The sequence below is a fragment of the Corythoichthys intestinalis genome, chromosome 15, assembly GCF_030265065.1.
Source record: "Corythoichthys intestinalis isolate RoL2023-P3 chromosome 15, ASM3026506v1, whole genome shotgun sequence".
In the NCBI taxonomy this organism is placed as follows: Eukaryota; Metazoa; Chordata; class Actinopteri; order Syngnathiformes; family Syngnathidae; genus Corythoichthys; species Corythoichthys intestinalis.
In genome coordinates this window covers 8,147,409-8,169,077 of record NC_080409.1, presented here as the reverse complement: position 1 = coordinate 8,169,077, position 21,669 = coordinate 8,147,409, and the positions used below count along the sequence as shown (strand labels likewise).

The following is a 21,669-nucleotide window of genomic DNA, read 5'->3' as shown; positions in this document are numbered from 1 at the left end:
CACTCCAGAATGTGTATTTTGTTTTTCTGAAACAATTCTGAAGTTGATTTACTTCTGTGTTTTGGATCATTGTCTTGTTGCAGCAACCATCCTCTTTTTAGCTTCAACTGTCTGACAGATGGCCTCAGGTTTTCCTGCAAAACATCCTGATAAACTTTTGAATTCATTTTTCCAAGAATGATTGCAAGTTGTCCAGGCCCTGAAGTAGCAAAACAGCCCCAAATGATGCTCCCTCCAACATGCTTCACGGTGGGGATGAGGTGTTGATGTTGGTGAGCTGTTCCATTGTTCCTCCATACATGTTGTTGTGTGTTACTCCCACATATAGTTGATGTGCGCACAGAGATATTGGACTGTGCCAGCGATTTCTGTATGTCTTTAGTAGGCACTCTAGGGTTCTTTTTTACCTCTCTGGGTATTCTGAGCTTAACTCTTGGCGACATCTTTGGTGGACGGCCACTCCTTGGGAGAGAAGCAACAGTGCCAAATTCTCTCCATTTGTAGACAACTTCTCTGACTGTCGACTGATGAACATCCAGACTTTAAGAGATGGGTTTCTATCCTTTCCCAGCTTTATACAAATCAACAATCCTTGATCGCAGGTCTTCAGACAGCTCTTTTGACAGAGCCATCTAGATATTTCTTACCAGGTGAGTGTTTTATAGTGGGCAGGGCAGCTCTAAACCACTCATCAGTGATTGGTCACACACTTGACTTAAAATGTGTGGTAAAATTTGGTTTCAATTGATCTTTAAGTCTCCTTAGGCAGAGGGTTCACTTACTAATTTTCCCCCTTCTGTCATTGTTTGCATGTTACCGTCATTAAAATATGAAAACCTATAAATGTTTGTGTGGTTTTCGTTAAAGCAGACAATGTATTTTCATCTGTGTAATTTTGACAAAAATCAGATCACATATGATGGTGATTTTATGCAGAAATGTGAGAAATTCCAAAAGGTTCAGATACTTGTGAGACAGCCTATCAAAGCAACCCAAAATGATGCTGCCTTCAGGAAACTTGAGTACTTTAATGAATTAGTAATTATTATTATCCTTGGATAAAAAAAAAAAAAGAAAAAAAAAAGAAAAATGGAGGTTACCAGGATAAAAGGACAGTCAAGAATAATCATTGGCCCGTCTTTCACTCATTGGCGTGACAACCACTGACGAGTTCGGTTATGGGTATATGGTACAAAATCAAAAGTTTCTCATTTTCAACATCGTCATATGCTATTGTTTAGCCACAACTTGATTCATTACCTCATTACTATTCATCCTTCACACAGCCGCTAGAAACAGAAATGTGGTTTAATCCATCTGCAGGTGACCGGGAGTTCAGGATTTTACGACACTGTGTGCTGGTTCTCATGTGAAACGCAGGATTCCTTAAGGCAAAAATACCACAGCTTTTGTTCACTTGCGTAGTTAAAATTGACCAAAATTAAAAAGATACCTAGTGTTGCTTCAAGTAATTTTTTGCACCTGTATCTTATCTACTTTTAGTAAAAAAGTGACTACTTCATCCACCACTGGTTGGAACAAAAACCGAAACCCACGGCAGGCCTTGATGACCACATTGGACACCCCTGGATAAGTGGACTTTACCGGAATTTTGCTTTTCTTTTTGCCGTCCCGCGCGAAGAGCGGTCCGGGCACGCACCCCAAAACAACGGGCGAGCCGCCCCGGCAGGGCACACTGCCATTGGGAGCCTTGAAGTCCAACCGGCAGGCGCCAAGGTGGACCTCGGTGCCCGTGCACGCCACCGAATGCACGCGGTACACCTTCTTCTGACGCTCCATGAACAACCTGTGTGTAAAAACAAACAAACAATTTAAAAAAAGTTAATTTTTAATGCCAATCGCATGGCATCCAATCAGCCCTGCGGCTGTGAATTAAAATGAGTTCACCTGTAGACGTTCAATTCATTTGAAGTGAAAGGATGGATGGCAGCGGAATAACATTTATTCATTCGCTGCCTCCCACTTTAAATAGCTTGGACGTCTCGTGCCTTCTATGGCAAGCATTGAGTAAATAGCAGATGCAAAATAAAGCAAATAAGATCGTTACGAGTTGAATGTCAATGCATTAGATGGGCGGCCATGTTGAGCTCTTATACTTCTGCAATCAGTTGAAATGTCTTTATTACTTGTGGCCATCCACTTAATCCGAGTGGGAGGCTGGCAGCGAGTAAACGACGCTACCATCCCTCCCGCCTCAGCTGGACTGGAGGAGTTAAAGCAACACGAGGTAACTTTTTAACCTTTATAAAATATTTTCAAACGAGGCAACAAGGACTTTCAACTCCCTCCACAGATTTTCAATGGGGTTGAGCTCTGGGGACTGGCTAGGCCACTCCAGGACCTTGAAATGCTTCTTACGAAGCCAATCCTCTGTTGCCCTGGCTGTGTGTTTGGGATCATTGTCATGCTGAAAGACCCAGCCACGTCTCATCTTCAATGACCTTGCTGATGGAAGGAGATTTTCACTCGAAATCTCTCGATACATGGCCCCATTCATTCTTTCCTTTACACAGATCAGTCGTCCTGGTCCCTGTGCAGAAAAACAGCCCCAAACCATGGTGTATCCAGCCCCTTGCTTCACAGTGGGTATGGTGCAAATCATTATTCTTTTTCCTCCAAACATGAGAACCTGTGTTTCTACCAAAAAGTTCTATTTTGGTTTCACCTGACCATAACACATTCTCTCAGTCCTCATCTGGATCATCCAAATGTTCTCTAGCGAACCGCAGACGGGCCTGGACGTGTACTTTCTTCAGCAGGGGGACACGTCTGGCAGTGCAGGATTTGAGTCCCTGGCGGCGCATTGTGTTACTGATAGTAGCCTTTGTTACTGTGGTCACAGCTCTCTGTAGGTCATTCACTAGGTCCCCCTGTGTGGTTCTGGGATTTTTGCTCACCGTTCTTGTTATCATTTTGATGCCATGGGGTGAGGAGGGAGTTGAAAATCCATGTTGCCCAACGACAGCCCCAAAACCTCACTGCTCTAGAGGAGATCTGCATGGAGTAATGGGCCAAAATACCAGCAACAGTGTGTGAAAAGCTTGTGAAGAGTTACAGAAAACGTTTGGCCTCTGTTATTGCCAACAAAGGGTATATAACAAAGTATTGAGATGAACTTTTGGTATTAACCAAATACTTATTTTCCACCATGATTTGCAAATAAATTCTTTAAAAATCAAACAATGTTATTTTCTTTTTTCCCCACATTGTTTCTCATGGTTGAGGTTTACCCATGTTGACAATTACAGGCCTCTCTAATATTTTCAAGTGGGAGAACTTGCACAATTAGTGGTTGACTAAATACTTATTTGCCCCACTGTACAGCTAAAATATAGTCTAAAAATGGTACAATATTAGGTGAAATGTCTTGTTTTCTCATGTATATTTATAATTGCTCTATACCTAAAAAAAATGTTTTATCCGATTACTCGATGGAATTTTCAGAATACTCGATTACTTAAATATTCAATAGCTGCAGCCCTACCTGCCACACACAAAAAAAAAAAACTATAAATGTACTGACTGCTTTACTGCATACGTCACTTCCAGAGTGACTACTTGAGTAACTCTAAGAAAAGTGTACTTCTAAGAGTAGTTTAGCAAATTTCTTTGTGTTTTTTGGGTTCAGGGATTCCCGCGGCCGGCGCTAAGCAAACCGCAATTGTCTCTTTGACAAGGTCAGCAGAAGCCCCCGTTGACCCGGCCTGCGCTCTTTCCGCAGGATGCGCGGCGTTCCCAGAAAGCCGCCGAGGCTTCACACGCATGCGGCAACAATTCTCCTCGAGCCCATGCGAGACCGCCGCCGCCTCAAATAAGAGCCTTTTTTCCTTGGCTGCGCCGGTCGGAATGCCAAACATCCTCACGGGAGTCCTGTCTGGGAAATAGTACCTGCTTTTTGTACGACGCCTCATCATGGAAAGCATCACTTAAGCAATCAATCAGGGATGGGAGAAAAAATAGGAATAATTTGGGGAAATGACAAAAGATACTGGAAGCAAAGATTAAAATAAGGCATGTTGAAACAAATGGGGAAAATACAAAGGAAAATAGGTAAAACACAAAGTGGCCAAGAAATGTCCCAAAATCAAAAGGAAGTGACACGGCCCTGGAGTTTCATGCCACAGACCGGCCCACTTTATATCATGTCCTACCGTATTGAAATAATGTAATTATAATCGTGCTGTCAAGCGATTACACTTTTAAAATCGCGATTAATCGCATGTTGTCCATAGTTAACTTGCGATTAATGGCCTTTTTAAAATGCAAAAATCATATATTTTAATTTTTAAATACAGTACACCTATTAGCACAAGAGTTGATCAATGTGCTTACCTTGCATCATTCAAATTTAACACTCATTAGAAACAAGAGTTGGACACTTGTATACTTGTAAAGATGAATTAAACATGATTTTTCCCCCTGAATAACTTGTCAAAAGAGAGCCACGGAGAAAGGGTGGTTGGCATGTGTTCTAACAGTTCTGTGATCAAGGGCTCAAGCACGGAAATTTCCATTTTGTGTTTGGGGTAAAATCTACAGTGGTATGAAAAAGCATCTGAACCTTTTCTAATTTCTCGCTTTTCTGCATAAAATCAAATGTGATCTGATCTTTGTCACACAGATGAAAAAACAGTGTCTGCTTTAACTAAAACCACCCAGACATTTATAGGTTTTTATATTTTAAGAAGGATAGTATGCAAACAATGACAGAAGGGGGAAAAATAAGTAACTGAACCATCACATTTAATATTTTATGGGGCCCCCGTTGGCAGCAATAACTTCTAACGGACGCTTCCTGTATCTGCAGATCAGTTTGGCACATCGATCAGGACTAATCTTAGACCATTCTTCTCGACAAAACTGCTGTAGTTCAGTCAGATTCCTGGGATGTCTGGCATGAATCGCTGTATTTAGGTCATCCCACAGCATCTCAATGGGGTTCAAGTCTGGACTTCGACTTGGCCACTCCCGAACGTGTATTTTGTTCTTCTGAAACCATTCTGAAGTTGATTTACTTCTGTCTTTTGGATCATTGTGTTTAGGGCTGTCACAAACGACTAATTTCCTCCCGATTAGTCAGCCGACTATTTTTACGATTAGTCGACTAATCTAATATATATATATATATATATATATTTTTTTACTACTTTAATAATGAAATTTTTGTTGAAGCATATTAATTCAGAAAAAAACATTTTGGAACACCTAAATTCTTTATTAACGTATAAATAAATAACATAAATCAATATAATAAATAATAATAATAATAAATCAATAATAAATCACAAACAATGAGGTCAAATGATGCTGGCATTAACTAGTGCAAAAAAATTTAAACGGAAACACTGACACTTCACCTCTTTAACAGGAGTCAAAACAATTCTTACTCTTTTTGTGGTATGTCATTGTCTATATTGTTCTAAATGTTAAAATGAATTGCAATGTCCCGGACAACCATTTTCAGAATACTTTGTGTGAGTTCAGATGCTTTTTCTGGTGCGCATTCCGCATTTTGGGGGGAGGGGAAAAACTGTTCAACTTTTGTTTTAACCTGAAAATAGATAAAGTAGAGGGCACACTGAAATATTACCACAACTATTTTGAGGCACACATACTCACTGTAACAAAAATTAAATATATAGTATTAATTTTATAGTATACTACTATATGTATATACACAATGATACTTTATAAGATAAAGTAACTAACATTAGTGCAGTCATGGATTACAGTAAGCAGGCCAGTGCTGTTTCCACATATATTTTTATTATATTATGTATATACAGGATGTACAGTGGGGAGAACAAGTATTTGATACACTCACAATGGGAAAACCCATTGGCAGTGTATCAAATACTTGTTCTCCCCACTGTATGTATATATTTTCCCCAAGTGGGAGCTTCCATGATCTTAATAAATTTAATAATAATTTTTAAAAAATTATATAATTATATTATATATATACATTAATTATTTTATTGAATAAAAATGCACGTTGATACGATGCACATAATGGTAACTTTCATTTTAAAAAATCGTTAGTTGTATGGACTTACAATCCGCTGGCTTGTTGTTTCTTGTTGTCTTCGAAAATTATACTTGGGTGACGGCGTTTCAAGCGTTCATTCATAGCCGACGTGCTACCGTGGTATGCGAGCTCAGTTTAGCAAAGAGTACACACAATGGCACCCTCCATATTTTCCTTGAAATTATTCCAGGCTCTGGCTATTCTGGTCCGCTTTTTTGGCTTTATGCCACTTTCACGTGTCACCAATTCTGCCCTTTTTGGTAATTGGCGGTGTTTTCAACTCCTTGGCGTAGTGAGGAGTGAACCGGTGATTCACTTGGCTCGTTGTCGTCGGTTCGGCCCATTTCCTCCTCAGGAAGGCGGTGGCGTGCATGAAAACACCGAGAGGCGTCGGATGGCTCCTTCTGGACACTTTTATTGACCAAAACAAAAACGTAGGGGCTGCAGCCACTGAACTTCGCACTACCCGCGCACTTTCCCAACTCACCGATCTCACCCGCTCTCTCTCGCTCGGCCACTTTCTTCCTCTTTGCTCAATCTGATAATGCCGGTCACATTGAAATAACAGCGGCCCCCTTGGGGGTGCCAGTTACAACCGCTTGCATCGCGAGCGCCCGCCATTCTAAACTTTATCCTCATGTAATTTTTTTATTTAACCCGTCATTACCCGTCGACGGTATGTTTTGCCCGTCGACGCATTTAAGTCATCGAACGTCGATAACGTTGACTAGTCGGGACAGCTCTAATTGTATTGTTGTATTATCCATCCTCATTTTAGCTTCAACTGTCTGACAGACGACCTCAGGTTTTCCTGCAAAACATCCTGATAAACTTATGATTTTTTTCTTCCATTAATGATTGCAAGTTATCCAGGCCCTGAGGTAGCAAAACAGCCCCAAATCATAAGGATCCCTCCACCATCTTCACGGTGGGGATGAGGTGTTGATGTTGGTGAGCTGTTCCATTTTTCCTCCACACATGACATTGTGTGTTACTCCCAAACAATTCAACTTTGGTTTAATCAGTCCACAAAATATTTTGCCAAAACTTTTGTGAAGTGTCCAAGTGCCTTTTTGCGAACATTAAATGAGCAACAATGTTTTTTGTTTTGTTTTTTTTTGACAGCAGTGTCTTCCTCCGTGGAGTCCTCGCATGAACACCATTCTTGGCCATAGTTTTACATGTAGTTTATGTGTGCACCGAGATATTGGACCGTGCCAGTGATTTCTGTAAGTCTTTAGCAGACACTCAAGGGTTCTTTTTTTTACCTCTCTGAGTATTCTCTGAGTATCCTGCGCTGAACTCTTAGCATTATCTTTGGTGGACGGCTGCACCTTGGGAGATAAGTCACAGTGCCAATCTCTCTTCATTTGTAGACAACTTTTCTGATTGCCGATTGACGAACATCCAGACTTTTAGATGGTTTTCATCCTTTCTCAGCTTTATACATATCAACAATCATTGATCGAAGGTCTTCAGACAGCTCTTTTGACCGAGCCATGATGCACATCAGACAATGCTTCTCATAAAGACAATTCTTACCAGGTGTGTGTTTTATAGTGGGCAGGGCAGCTTTAAACCACTCATCAGTGATTGGGCACACACCTGACTTAAATTGTTTAGTAAAAATTGGTTTCAATTGCTCTTTAAGTCTCCACAGGCAGAGGGTTCAAGCACTTATTTTCTCCCCTTCTGTCATTGTTTGCATGCTATCCTCATTAAATATGAAAACCTAGAAATGTTTTGGGTGGTTATGGTTAAAGGGGACACTGTTTTTTTTCATCTGCTTGATTTTGACAAAGATCAGATCACATTTCATAGTGATTTTATGCAGAAATGTAAGGAATTCCAAAAGGTTTACACACTTTTTCATACGACTGTAAAATTTTATCATGTATCAGACTGACTTTTTAAAGGCTCAAGAACCTTTTGCATGTTTTGAATGACACATGTGGCAACTGTGTACAAAATTGAGGCTTTTTTTTTTTTTTTTTTTTTTTTTTTTTTTTTAAGTTTGTGGTTATAATAAGATGAAAAATCTTAATCAGAAAAGTTACCAGGAGCTGCTTGAGATGAGACTTTAAATGCAAATAAACACATACAGTTGTTTTGGTTGACTCTTTTAGGTTGAACTACCAAAATGAAAAATTTTGGGGGAGTACTGATGTAATATATCAATGGTTTCATATTATTTACGACATAAAATTACAACAACAACAAAAAGAAAAGTGAAAGAGAAAGATAAATGAACTCAGCTGTCAAGCTGTCAGATCAACACAGCTGTCTCCCAAAGCACTGGTAAAGTGCGAACATCTGTGCATTTCAGGTGATTCGCACCCATCGATCCACCTCAGAGCGGTATTTTGGGTTAAAACGCCAGTTATGTTTTGGCTGAAAACTTGGATTTCACCCCAATCCTCTGTGTCTTTGTGCCCAAAAATAGTGACCTCTGGGCGGCCGTGACAGATGATGAAGATTTAAGTTGTGCTCGAAAACATTCAAATTCTTTCATTCTACACATTCATTCACAGTTTACCATCGGTTAGAAGTGGCGAGTACTCACTATTTTTGTTTTTATTTAGTTTTTTAGAACCTTTTCATTGCCTCAAAAATACGTTTTGCATGTATTACCCTCTCATACTTTTAACCATTGTTTTTTTTTTGTTAACTTTGAGGCAGTTGACCACATTAGTCACGTAGCATATTTAAACTGTCCTTATTTGATATAACTACATTTAAGTATTTTCTTAAGGCAATTTTTTAGTACCTTCTGCCTGTATGCATCTAAACAAAACAAGTTTAGAGCGCACGGTACTACTTTGGGAGTGAAATTCAACTAATGTAGGACGTTTCGCCGATGTAGCAGATTTTGGCAGAACACCGGTCCTCCCGATTAGCCACTCCGGGCCTGGAAGTGACGAAAATAAAAAGGAAGTGTCCCCAAATAAACAGAAAGTCACCAAAATAAATAAAAGTCTATAAACAGGAAAGGTGAAAATGATGACTTGAACTCTTTATGGGGAACTCATTTAACTCAGTGGCTACCATGGACGGCGCAATACGTCCAATTCCTTTTGAACGTGAATGGTTCATTAACATTTAAGGGCTTAGGTTTGCATAGGAATGGTAGGGACATAACCCTGCCAACTTTTCAGGATGCTTACATTGTCCCCACCAACTATTAAGCAACCTTATATGCATTATATAAAGAGTTTAGTTATACAGGTAATTTAGATGGTCTTCCCATATGTTGTATGGATAGAATTGACCCTACCATTATTAAGTGAATTATTTTCATTATGTCCAGACTTACATTTACCCCTTTTCAGTTGCTGAATGCGCCGGTCCATTCTTCCCCTCTCAATTGCATGTTTGATTTAGCTGATGACTTAACCCGCTCCCGACAGAAATACATGTCGACAACATGCCGCCCCCTTCGAAGACGAGAGATATTAGAAGTTTTTTTTTGGGCCAGCAGTAGCCACTGTAAGTAATTTAAAAAGGCACCAATGTAGTGGAGGTGGGAAACACACAACTAATTTTGCTACTGAAAGTCCAACTAACCTACAAAACTCGAGGAGGAAGCTGCTTAGAAGTGTCCTTCAGTTTGTGTTTTCTACTGTTAACGTTAATTAAACTGTGAGAAATGTAGTAAACTCTGCTGGAAACAATAGAAGCAGAAAAACGTGAGCAATAAGCTGCTTAAAGAGAGACAGAGAGACAGGTGCTGCATAACCTCATATGTGCTCAGACAACACAACATACACACAACATTATCATAATTACTTTTGTACATTGAAAAAAAGGTTTATTTTTGATGCCGCGAGCTACCCACACTAGCGTTGCAATCGACTGGTCGCACCCCTGATTCAGCATATCAATTAATTAGGTTCATATTCGTGAGAAATGTAGCCCTGATCCCTGTTCACCCGATCTGTTTGGTCTTATTAATGTCCCATCCTGAGCAAAAAGTGTACATGCAGGTTATGCTGTTATATCGTCCCTACCAATGTTGAGACCAAACCTATGCCCTTGGGTTCATTCAGCCCCTCCTAGTCAAAAGGAACGGGAAGTCTAGTGCCACCAATAACGGCAAAGATTTTGGCCACCGACCTGTAAAAGTTGTTGTTGACCTTCCTCTCCTGAGGGAACCCCAGCATGCCGCAAACCACGCGAGTGTTTTTGGCCGTCCACCCCAGGTCGCACACCTGTGCCCAGCCGTCCTCGCGCTTGACTTCCAGGATGCCTTCGGTGACGGGGAGCCGCTTCTTGGCCGCCGCCACCACCGGACGCAGACGCACCTCTTCCAGCTTGTCCTCGTCCCCGTCCTGCTCATAGAGAGAGAGAAAAAAAAAACAGTGCCAAATTGTCCCGAGCGGAGCTCAAAGCGTCCCACCCGGATGTCGTTGGTTTGGACGAATCCTGGAATCCGCTCGTCTTTGCAGATCACGCCGGCATCCTCGTCGTGTGTGCAGTCGCTGTTGCCCCAGCCGCGCGATTTGCACATGCCGATGTTTTGCTCGCTGCCGCCGCACTGCACATTGTCCAGCCAGATCTTACCTTGAATTCATTGGTAAACAGGACAGAACCATTGATGTGAATAAAAGTCATTATTCACCAACCTAATAGGAGGTCCTAGGACACCGGTTCTTAACCTGTCTAAAGGTACTGAACCCTACGAGTTTCACATGTGCATATTACATGGGTAATAAAGTTTTTTTTCTAAATTTAAAACATATATCAAAACTAGCAACCTAATATCTAGGCAAATTCCTGTTCACATTTCAAAAGCATGATTTTAAACATGTCAAAATTCAAGTCCACCCTGGCCCTAGGTCTGTTGTACTTCCTCATACCCAGTGCAAGTCAACCTTCCACTACCTAGCAAGTTCAAAATGCTAATGCTAATCCGTTATTGGTTCGCAGACACCCACTTTGTACTTTTTTTTTCACTATTTGTATGATATTTTGGAGCTCTGTAGCTTTTTTCCAGATGGTAATTGAAGGTATCGTTTTGAAACTCTTTTCTCCGAGTGGCCCAGAAGGCAAACTTTAGTTGTTCTGCGCTTGTTTCGCTTCCGCGGCAGACGAGTCGCCGCGATAGCATGGCGTGTGCTCGAAAAGGAGAGCAAAATAATAGTTTCCAAAGCTGGAAAGACAACACGGTAACCCTGTTTTAGCTGCTCAAAGAGAGCTCTGATTGTGGGAAGTGAATGTCCACTTCAATTGCTGTGCCGAGTAGCTACTAGCAAGAGAAGTTGCACGGTTGCAAGCCATTGTTAGTTGCTTTATTTCAACTGGAAATCTTCCTCCGTTGAATTTTCGGTGCTTCGTGCTCGTCTTTTAAATAAAAATCCAGTTACAGAGCACGATTGATTCTCATTTCAACGGCACCGCATTAAAGAACCAGGGTGAACGGTTAGCTTCTCCTCGTCTGGCTAGCTTGGTGTGCACCCAGAGAGGCCTCCCATTCCAGGGACAATATATGAAATGGTGATATATGGTGATACTTTATATGGATAACCTTTTGGAATACATACTTTTAAAAAGGCATATTTAGAAAAAAAATAAAGGAACTAACAAGTTACGACCTAAATTGGTGAACTCATTGACGACAATGGACATGCAATTCATTTTGGTGAATGAACATGGGTAATTCCCTGTTAATTTTGGGGGCATTTAAAAGTTATTTTGAATCACTTCCTATTCATTTTGGGACACTCCTGGGTTACTTCCTGTTCAGTGACCCTAAGTCAACAGGAAATTACCCGCAAATGCCCCAAAACTAACATGAAGTGACCGAAAAGTCAACAGCAAGTGACCCGAAATGCACCAAAATTGGCTGCCATAGATGTCCAATCCATTTGAGGTAGGAGGGATGACGGCAACAGTTCTTCCCCGCCACCCTCCCGCTTTAAATTGATTGGGTGTCTATTTGTGTTAAACTCATTTCAATTCACAGTAGAAAAAAAAAGCGCGCTACGGCGCTAGGGCTTGGTACGCCGCATTTTTTTCCCTCTCGGTCAATGTACCTTGGCCCTTGCCGTATTTGGCGCTATGCGTCCATCCGGTGGCCTCCACAAATCCCAGCTGCCGGCACAGCACGTGGGCGTTGGCGATGGAGAAGTCGTCGTCGCAAACGGTGCCCCACTCGCCCTTGTAGAAGAGCTCCACACGACCTTCGTTGTGCTTGCGCGGGAACCCGGCCAGTCGGACCTTCGCCTTCTGCGGGGACGATGACGGGGATGGGCCAGGGGTGGCGGCCGTGGGCGGGGCCCGCGTTGTCTGAGCCAGGCCGCCAGGCGAGCACGAGGCCAGAAAGAAAAGCAGACACGCCCACATTCTTACACCTACGTGGCAAAAGGATAACCAAATGGTCAACCTGTGTTAGAGAAATATAAATATTGAACTCTTAGAGGGAGCCAGACTTTCATTGAGAGTTGTCCGATACTATTGGCTGATAAAAGGTGATAAAAATATCTGTGTCTGTATTGCGCCAGTATGAACACTGGGTTAAAAGTTAACATAGTAGACTGTGAAGGAATAGTATCTTTTCTCGTATTTACTGTTTGACTGTTTGTATTACTCTAACGCACCCAATATAAAATAAATAGCATTTATATCATAGTTTAAGGAAAACAAGCAGAATATATTTGACATAGGGCATAAGAGATAAATGACGCCTTCTGACCACGGAAGCCCAACGCGTGCGTCATGCAACTGACTGAGCAATATTGACGCTGACTACCAGGTGATAGGCAAGGCATCTACAAGCCCACGTCTGAAACACCAAATCCCCCAATCAGCTCTTCAGGACAGTCCAGAACAAATGGTGGGACATCCTGTACTATCACAACACCCGATAACAAAAAGAACTCGAAGTTTGATAGCTCAGCGCCTCTCAGAGGGTGATGCGTGCCAAACCTCCCATTTCAGTTGCCTCATTAACCATGACCCTGCAACAGTGACACATGAACTTGACCGCCCAAATCTGCAACAGAAGATGACCCAAACACACCCCTCTTTCTGCCCACGGCCCGCCCCGCGAGGGCCTTCAAAAAGACTGAATGTTTAACTAATCGTTGTCATTTTTCTCGGGAATCTTTTGTTGACTTGTAAATAAAGGTGCACGGTCTGATAATAGGAATTATGACGTCATCCCAATAAATCCGATAGCATTATTAATAGGCCCGATATTGTATAATATTTTGGCAGGTGTCAGTGGATTGGGATGTGTACGTTTTTTTCCACTCCTGTTTTACTAGTATGCCAAGTTTTGTTACCTTGATGATTAACCTTACTATGGCAATTAGTAAATGTTTGCATTTTATAGTGTTATGTTTACAAGTTATTGAGAAGCCTTATGGTTTTTGGCTTGATGTTCTATAATTGCCAGGTTAAGAAAGTTGTTTCATTGACCAAGACCACAAGTCTCCTCTTCTGTTGCACTAAATGTTTTATCTGCTGACAAACCACAATACCTGTTGGGTTTATGTTTGTTTTAGTTCAGTGCTCATTGTTCAGGGGAACACATCGTCAATGACATTGACTGATTGATTGTAATTGACTCAAATTACATTTATTTGAAAAAATAAATATGGGTACTTTATTCCTCAAATAGGCGGCACGGTGGCTGAGTGGTTAGCACGTCCGCCTCACAGTTCTGAGATCAAGGGTTCAATCCCGGGCTTCGGCCTTCCTGTGTGGAGTTTGCATGTTCTCCCCGTGCCTGCGTGGGTTTCCTCCGGGAACTCCGGTTTCCTCCCACATCCCAAAAACATGCATGGTAGGCTGATTGAACACTCTAAATTGTCCATAGGTGTGAGTGTGTGCGTGAATGGTTGTGTGTCTCCTTGTGCCCTGCGATTGGCTGGCAACCAATTCAAGGTGTCCCCTGCCTACTGCCCGTAGTTAGCTGGGATAGGCTCCAGCACCTCCGCGACCCTCGTGAGGAATAAGCGGCATGGAAAATGAATGAATGAATGAATATTCCTCAAATAAGTCAAAATTGTTCTTGTCTTTGTTTTATTCATGGTAAATAATGTTCATGTCATCATGAAAGATCTGGTTAGGTCAAAGGTCAAATCTATGCTGAATCCACCACTAGTATTTTTTTACCTCCAGGTGTGCAAAAACTCAGGTGAATATACGTTCAAAAATCATATCAGTATCGCCTTTGAGGACCCTGGAACCAGTCTGCCTCGTCGCCTGGGTCTGCTGCGATTTTGCCTTGCTGTTTGATCGCTATCGACCTGAATAAATTGTCAACTTGTGTTTCGAAACCTTTTTCCAGCTTTCAGAATGGAGTCAGTACAAGGGGGAAGACTAAGGTGAACGCGTGGAGTTTGGCTTTTTGGCCGGGTCATCGGAGTTTCGCCGGGCCGGGTCGGGTCATTGGAGTTGTGCTGGCGCGGGTCCAGCGTTTCGGCTGGCATGATTCTGGCAATCTGGCTAAAAGGTCAGATTCCTTCAACTGCTTGCCTGGAACTCCAGACTCACCACTGTTCCAGCAATAGAGTCTGGCGACCGTTCCGCGGATCAAATTCCCAGGGCGGAGTCACAGCAAACAGACAGCGGAGCGGACCAATCAGGGACGGGTGGATATGATGTTGGTAAAGCGCCATGAAACTCTAGTGTGAGGAAGCACATCTTCTTTTAAAAGAAATTATTCCAGTGCTGTCAGTTGCAGGGGTTTTAGCGACTCGGTGTGTTTTTGGTTATTAAAACTGAAAGTACTGCGGATTGGAACATTTTCTCGGCTCTCCCGTTCGCCTTCTGTGTTGTTGTGGAGATGACTTCCGACGCGCAAGAGTGACGTTGCTCGTTAAGACCACGTCACGCATATAAACAAATCTGATTACACGGTTACTTTTGTTCGCGCTCGAGAGGCCAATGAGGAGCTGGGTTCCAGACTGTTCTCTTGGTGTTTGAAAAATACAGGGAGCACAGTCTGGCCTTGCTAGGCAATTCAACTGCAGCCTTTGTGCATGGGCCGGTCACAGCAGCTGTGCTTAGAGCATCCTCTAGATGTCTCCAAACTAGATGCTTTGAATTTGTCAATCAATCCCTCATGGTGCACAAATAATAACGAACAATGTTCTCCTATTTGAAAAGGTTAGAGAGGCCTGTAATTGTCTACATGGGTAAACCTCAACCATGAGAGACAGAATGTGGAAAAAAACAGAAAATCACTTTCTTTGATTTTCTAAAAAAATATTTCCAAATTAGAGTGGAAAATAAGTATTTGGTCACCTACAAACAAGCAAGATTTCTGGCTGTCAAAGAGGTCTAACTTCTTCCAACGAGGTCTAACGAGGCTCCACTCGTTACCTGTATTAATGGCACCTGTTTTAACTCATTATCGGTATAAAAGAAACCTGTCCAAAACCTCACTCTGTCACACTCCAAACTCCACTATTGCCAAGACCAAAGAGCTGTCGAAGGACCTCAGAGACAAAATTGTAGACCTGCACCAGGCTGGGAAGACTGAATCTGCAATAGGTAAAACGCTTGGTGTAAAGAAATCAACTGTGGGAGCAATTATTAGAAAATGGAAGACACACAAGACCACTGATAATCTCCCTCGATCTGGGGCTCCATGCAAGATCTCACCCCGTGGCGTCAAAATGATAACAAGAACGGGGAGCAAAAATCCCAGAACCATACGGGGGGACCTAGTGAATGACCCACAGAGAGCTGGAACCACAGTAACAAAGGCTACTGTCAGTAAGCCAATGCGCCGCCAGGGACTCAAATCCTTCACTGCTAGACGTGTCACCCTGCTGAAGAAAGTACACGTCCAGGCCTGTCTGCGGTTCGCTAGACAACATTTGGATGATCCAGAAGAGGACTGGGAGAATGTGTTATGGTCAGATGAAACCAAAATAGAACTTTTTGGTAGAAACACAGGTTCTCATGTTTGGAGGAGAAAGAATACTGAATTGCATCTGAAGAACACCATACCCACTGTGGAGCATGGGGGTGGAAACATCATGCTTTGGGGCTGTTATTCTGCAAAGGGACCAGGATGACTGATCTGTGTAAAGAAAAGAATGAATGGGGCCATGTATCTCGAGATTTTGAGTGAAAACCTCCTTCCATCAGCAAGGGCCTTGAAGATGAGACGTGGCTGGGTCTTTCGGCATGACAATGATCCCAAACACACAGCCAGGGCGACAAAGGAGTGGCTTCGTAAGAAGCATTGCAAGGTCCTGGAGTGGCCTAGCCAGTCTCCAGATCTCAACCCCATAGAAAATCTGTGGAAGGAGTTGAAAGTCCGTGTTGCCCAACGACAGCCCCAAAACATCACTGCTCTAGAGGAGATCTGCATGGAGGAATGGGCCAAAATACCAGAAACAGCGTTTGAAAAGCTTGTGAAGAGTTACAGAAAACGTTTGGCCTCCATTATTGCCAACAAAGGGTACATAACAAAGTATTGAGATTAACTTTTGGTACTGACCAAATACTTATTTTCCACCATGATTAGCAAATAGATTCTTTAAAAATCAAAACAATGTGATTTTCTGTTTTTTCCCCCACATTCTGTCTCTCATGGTTGAGGTTTATCCATGTTGACGATTACAGGCCTCTCTAATATTTTCAAGTAGGAGAACTTGCACAATTAGTGGTTGACTAAATACTTAGTTTCCACACTGTATCTCCATTTCTCTCTAGACAAAGTAGAGCAGTAGAAAATCTTTTTTTTTTACAGAAACTTGTATTTTGGTTTGATTATATATAGTCTAAAGCGCTATTTCTGACCGTTATGATAAATGCTTTAAAAAAAAAAAAAAAAAAAGTGCCCCAGTATTGTATCAGGTCTAGTGACACCGTTGCGCGGCGCTACTCCTTAGTCTAACTAACATACAGTAATTGACATCACATTGAGCGCAGCCCTCCAAAAAATGGCTACCGTTAAGTAGTTGTTTGTATTTGAAGGCAGCCCAAGAGTTCTGAACTCCACTTGCTTGTCTTTGCCGTCTTTTCAGCCTGTCTTTTTTGTTGTTGTTGTCAGCTTGGTGATTGATCTTCCATTCCATGCAAGGTCGCAGGGCAAGTCTTTAGCTGCTGGGAACATTTCACATGTGTGCATGTGGACTGTCTGGATGAAGGAGGAACCATTTTACACAAGCTGAAGTATCAAACAATAACACCAAATTCGGTGAAAGTGTCTACGGTACCAGGAAACACACGTACCAAAAAAGTTTAGAATACTAGTCTCTATTCATTCCCATATTTTAAACTTTTAAACAAATTACGTCACAATGAAAAAAATGGTGTCTGTAAAACAGTCACGGATATCTGCCTCATGATTATCGCTTAATTGTATTTTTTTTTGTTACTGTCGCATTTCCCCCGAAATGTTAGATGATAATCGATCTAAACAAAGAAAATTTGAACAAAAAAAGGTTTGAAATGGTAAATATATGAAAAAGAAAATCTCGACCACTCCTTGATGTCTGCGATTTCTGCATCACAACCCTTGTTATATGACCATGTTTCACTCATAAAATCCCCAAAAAGTCCAGCTGTGACCATTCACAGCTGTGTCTTGACACTCGGTGATACATGCTACATGGAGTTTTTGGATCGAAAAGAGATAAGTACGCGATAGTATCTCGTTAAAATCATGGCGTCTGTAATTCTGCTCTCGCATGCGCTCACCTCCAGATAGGGTTTTGCTGTTTAAAAAAAAAAAAAAAAAAAAAGTTTAAATGCCCTCCCGTTAAAAAAAAATTCTTCCCCCAGAAAATTCAGATTTTAAGCTTTCCAATGACGTATCACACATGCATATCGGACAATTTTGAAATTTGGCCAAATTGGGGATCTCAGAGCGGAACTTCAAGTCACCTGAGTGTTTTCCGCCATATACATATAGTGTGTAGGTATATGGTGGAAAACTCAAGACTCAAAAAGCAGTTTCTGCTTTTGCACCCCTCTTTAAAATAAACTGCTAAGCCAAAAGAACTGTTGCATTTGATAGAACAATATGTCTATATGCTGCCATAGCAGATTCATGGCGCATTAAGCCCCTGAGCTATTTTTAATTTGTCCGTTGTACTCTGAAAACCCCCGTTTACAGACGTTGGGCAACCGCTTTTGTTTCAACCTAGCCATAAAAACAAGGTAATTGTATTTATTATTCGCAATGTCTGTCATTTTTAGCTTAGAATCATCAACAGATGAAAAAAAAAACTTTAAAAAATGCATTCACTCGCATATTTTAAACTTCTAAACAAATTATGTCACAATGGAAAAACTGGTGTCTAAAAAGTCACGGATATGTACCTAAAAAAGGGTAAATAAAAAGGGTAAATATATGAAAATCTCAAACACTCTTTGATGTCTGCGATTTCAGCATCGCAACCCTTGTTATATTACCATGTTTCACCCATAAAATCCCCCCAAAATCTGGTTGTGGCCAAAAAGGTGACAAAATAAACCCTCAAGTCTTGCTTTTCATTTATTCTAAATGCCATTGAATAATAGTCCTTTCAAAAATGACATCATCTGGCTTGTTGAAATTGGTTTACACAAAGAAAAACGTACCTTCCCTTCCCTCATTTTGCTTATCCCAAATGACCTCAAACAGGAAAAGTTGAGTCATGTCAGTTGGGGGGAAAAACACATTTTGTCATGAAGCGCATGTCGGGCAACTTTTCGGCATTTTTTGAAACTCTTACCTTATGGAGGGAAGCGTGACCAGCTGTTCTTGATTTCTTGAGCCGCGGGGGGACAAAAAAAATCAGTGTCACGTGACACTCGTGTCGCCGTCTAATTGCGGGAAGAAGCACAGAGAATCTCTTGAAAAGTACGTCGCCGTTCTCTTCTTTCTGGAAATTGCCAGCTGTACAGCGAGAAGAGGAAAAAAAGAGGACGGGGGAAAAGGAGGAGGTCGAAAGCAAGAGAGAGAGAGAGAGCGAGAGGCGCACACACGGAGCCTTTCATGCTGATCTGCAGCTTGCGTAACGGCAACGCTGGTGGTGGAAAAAATGCAAGCTTTTCCCAAAATATTTGCTACTTTCAGTGGTGGATAAAGTTTTTTTTTTTATATTAAGTAAAAGTACAGATACTGGTGCTAAAAATGACTTAAAACAACACTAGGTAATTTTTCAACCTTTATAAAATATTTTCATAACATTCGTGATAATACTGGTCCTTCTAAAAAAAAAAAAAAGCATATTGTGATAAAGTTCATTATTTTCTTTAATGTACTGTTAAACATTAGACTTTCATATATTTTAGATTCATTACACACAACTGAAGTATTTCAAGCCTTTTATGGTTTTAATCTAGATGATTTTGGCAAAAAAGTCAAGAAAAACCAAAAATCCCTATCTCAAAAAATTAGCATATCATGAAAAGGTACTCTAAAGAAGCTACTAAACTAATCATCTGAATCAAAGAATTAACTCAAAACCCCTGCGAAAGATTCCTTAGGCTTTTAAAAACTTTCAGCCTGGTTCATGACTCAAAACAGCAATCATGGGCAAGACTGCCGACCTGACTACTGTCCAGAAGGCCATCATTGACACCCTCAAGCAAGACGCTAAGACAAAGAAAGAAATTTCTGAGCAAATAGGCTGTTCACAGAGTGCTGTATCAAGGCACCTCAGTGGGAAGGAAAAAGTGTGGCAGGAAACGCTGCACAACCAGAAGAGGTGACCGCACCCTAAGAAAGATTGTGGAGAAGACCTTAAGGGACCTGCAGAAACAGTGGACTGAGTCTGGAGTAGAAACATCCAGAGCCACCGTGCACAGGCGTGTGCTGGAAATGGGCTACAGGTGCCGCATTCCCCAAGTCAAGCCACTTTTGAACCTTAAACAGCGACAGAAGCACCTGACCTGGGCTACAGAGAAGCAGCACTGGACTTGCTCAGTGGTCCAAAGTACTTTTTTCAGATAAAAAGCAAATTTTGCATGTCATTCAGAAATCAAGGTGCCAGAGTTTGGAGGAAGACTGGGGAGAAGGAAATGCCAAAATGCCTCGAGCCCAGTGTCAAGTACCCACAGTCAGTGATGGTCTGGGGTGCCATGTCAGCTGCTGGTGTTGGTCTACTGTGTTTTATCAAGGGCAGGGTCAATGCAGCATGAAGATTTTGGAGCACTTCATGCTTCCATCTGCGGAAAAGCTTTATTGAGATGAAGATTTCATTTTTCAGCACGACCTGGCATCTGCTCACAGTGCCCAAACCACTGGTAAATGGTTTACTGACCATGGCATTACAGTGCTCAATTGGCCTGCTAACTCTCCTGACCTGAACTTCATAGAGAATCTGTGGGATATTGTGAAGACGAAATTGAGAGACACCAGACCCAACACTGTGGATGATCTTAAGGCTGCTGTCGAAGCATCCTGGCCCTCCATAACACCTCAGCAGTGCCACAGGCTGATTGCCTCCATGCCATGCCGCATTAAAGCAGTCAGTTCTGCAATAGGATTCCTGACCAAGTATTGAGTGCATAGCCGATATAATTAATTGAAGGTTGACCATTTTTGTATTGAAAACACTTTTGTATTGGTCAGATGAAATATGCTAATTTTTTTAGATTTTTTTTTTCTTGACTTTTTTGCCAAAATCATCAATATTAAAACAATAAAAGGCTTGAACTACTTCAGTTATGAGTAATGAATCTAAAGTATATGAAAGTAATGTTTATCAGCACATTACAGAAAATAATGAACTATCACAATATGCTAATTTTTTTTAGAAGGACTAGAGTATATACTGTATATACAGTGGGGAGAACAAGTATTTGATACGCTGCCGATTTTGCTGGTTTTCCCACTTGCAAAGCATGTAGAGGTCTGTAATTTGTATCATAAATTCTTTAACTGTGAGGGACAGAATCTAATACAAAAAAACAACAACAAAAAAAACAATCGCGTTGTATGATTTTTAAATAATACATTTGCATTTAATTGCATGAAATAAGTATTTGATACATCACAAAAATCAAACTTAATATTTGGTACAGAAACCTTTGTTTGCTATTACAGATACCAAACGTTTCCTGTAGTCCTTGACAAGGTTTGCACACACTCCTCCATGCAGATCTTCTCCAGAGCCTTCAGGTTTTGGGGCTGCTGCCGGGCAACATGGACTTTCAGCTCCCTCCATAGATTTTCTATCGGGTTCAGACTTGGCGACTGGCTAGGCCACTCCAGGACCTTAAGATGCTTCTTACAGAGCCACTCTTTAGTGTCCTTGGCTGTGTACTTTGGGTCGTCATGCTGGAAGACCCAGCCATGACCCATCTTCAGGGCTCTCACTGAAGGAAGGAGGTTGTCAGCCAAGATCTGGCGATACATAGCCCCATCCATCCTTCCCTCAATACGGTGCAGTCGTCCTGTACCCTTGGCAGAGAAGCAGCGCCAAAAAATGATGTTTCCTCCTACATGTTTCACGGTTGGGATGGTGTTCTTGGGGTTGTACTCATCCTTCTTTTTCCTCCAAACACGACGAGCAGAGTTTAGACCAAAAAGTTCAATTTTGGTCTCATCCCACCATATGACTTTCTCCCATTGCTCCTCTGAATCATCCAGATGGTCAGTGGCAAACTTCAGACATGTCTGGACATGCACTGGCTTCAGCAGCAGGACCTTGCGTGCGCTGTAG

General features: G+C 41.7%; 1 protein-coding gene across 3 annotated transcripts in view; it reads right to left on the bottom strand.

Moving 5' to 3' along the window:
* The window catches only part of loxl3b (lysyl oxidase-like 3b), a 35,087-nt gene extending 16,209 nt beyond the window's left edge, over window positions 1-18,878 (bottom strand). For 2 of the 3 annotated variants that reach the window (XM_057858847.1, XM_057858844.1), the window contains exons 1-5: window positions 18,599-18,725; window positions 12,082-12,399; window positions 10,446-10,609; window positions 10,163-10,377; window positions 1,606-1,807 (exon numbers count right to left, since the gene is read on the bottom strand). In XM_057858847.1, the coding sequence (XP_057714830.1) occupies window positions 1,606-1,807; window positions 10,163-10,377; window positions 10,446-10,609; window positions 12,082-12,399; window positions 18,599-18,656 (957 nt within the window). In that variant the 5' untranslated portion in view covers window positions 18,657-18,725. The other variant, XM_057858845.1, reaches the window with a different exon arrangement.
* Window positions 18,879-21,669: the final 2,791 nt, after the last annotated feature.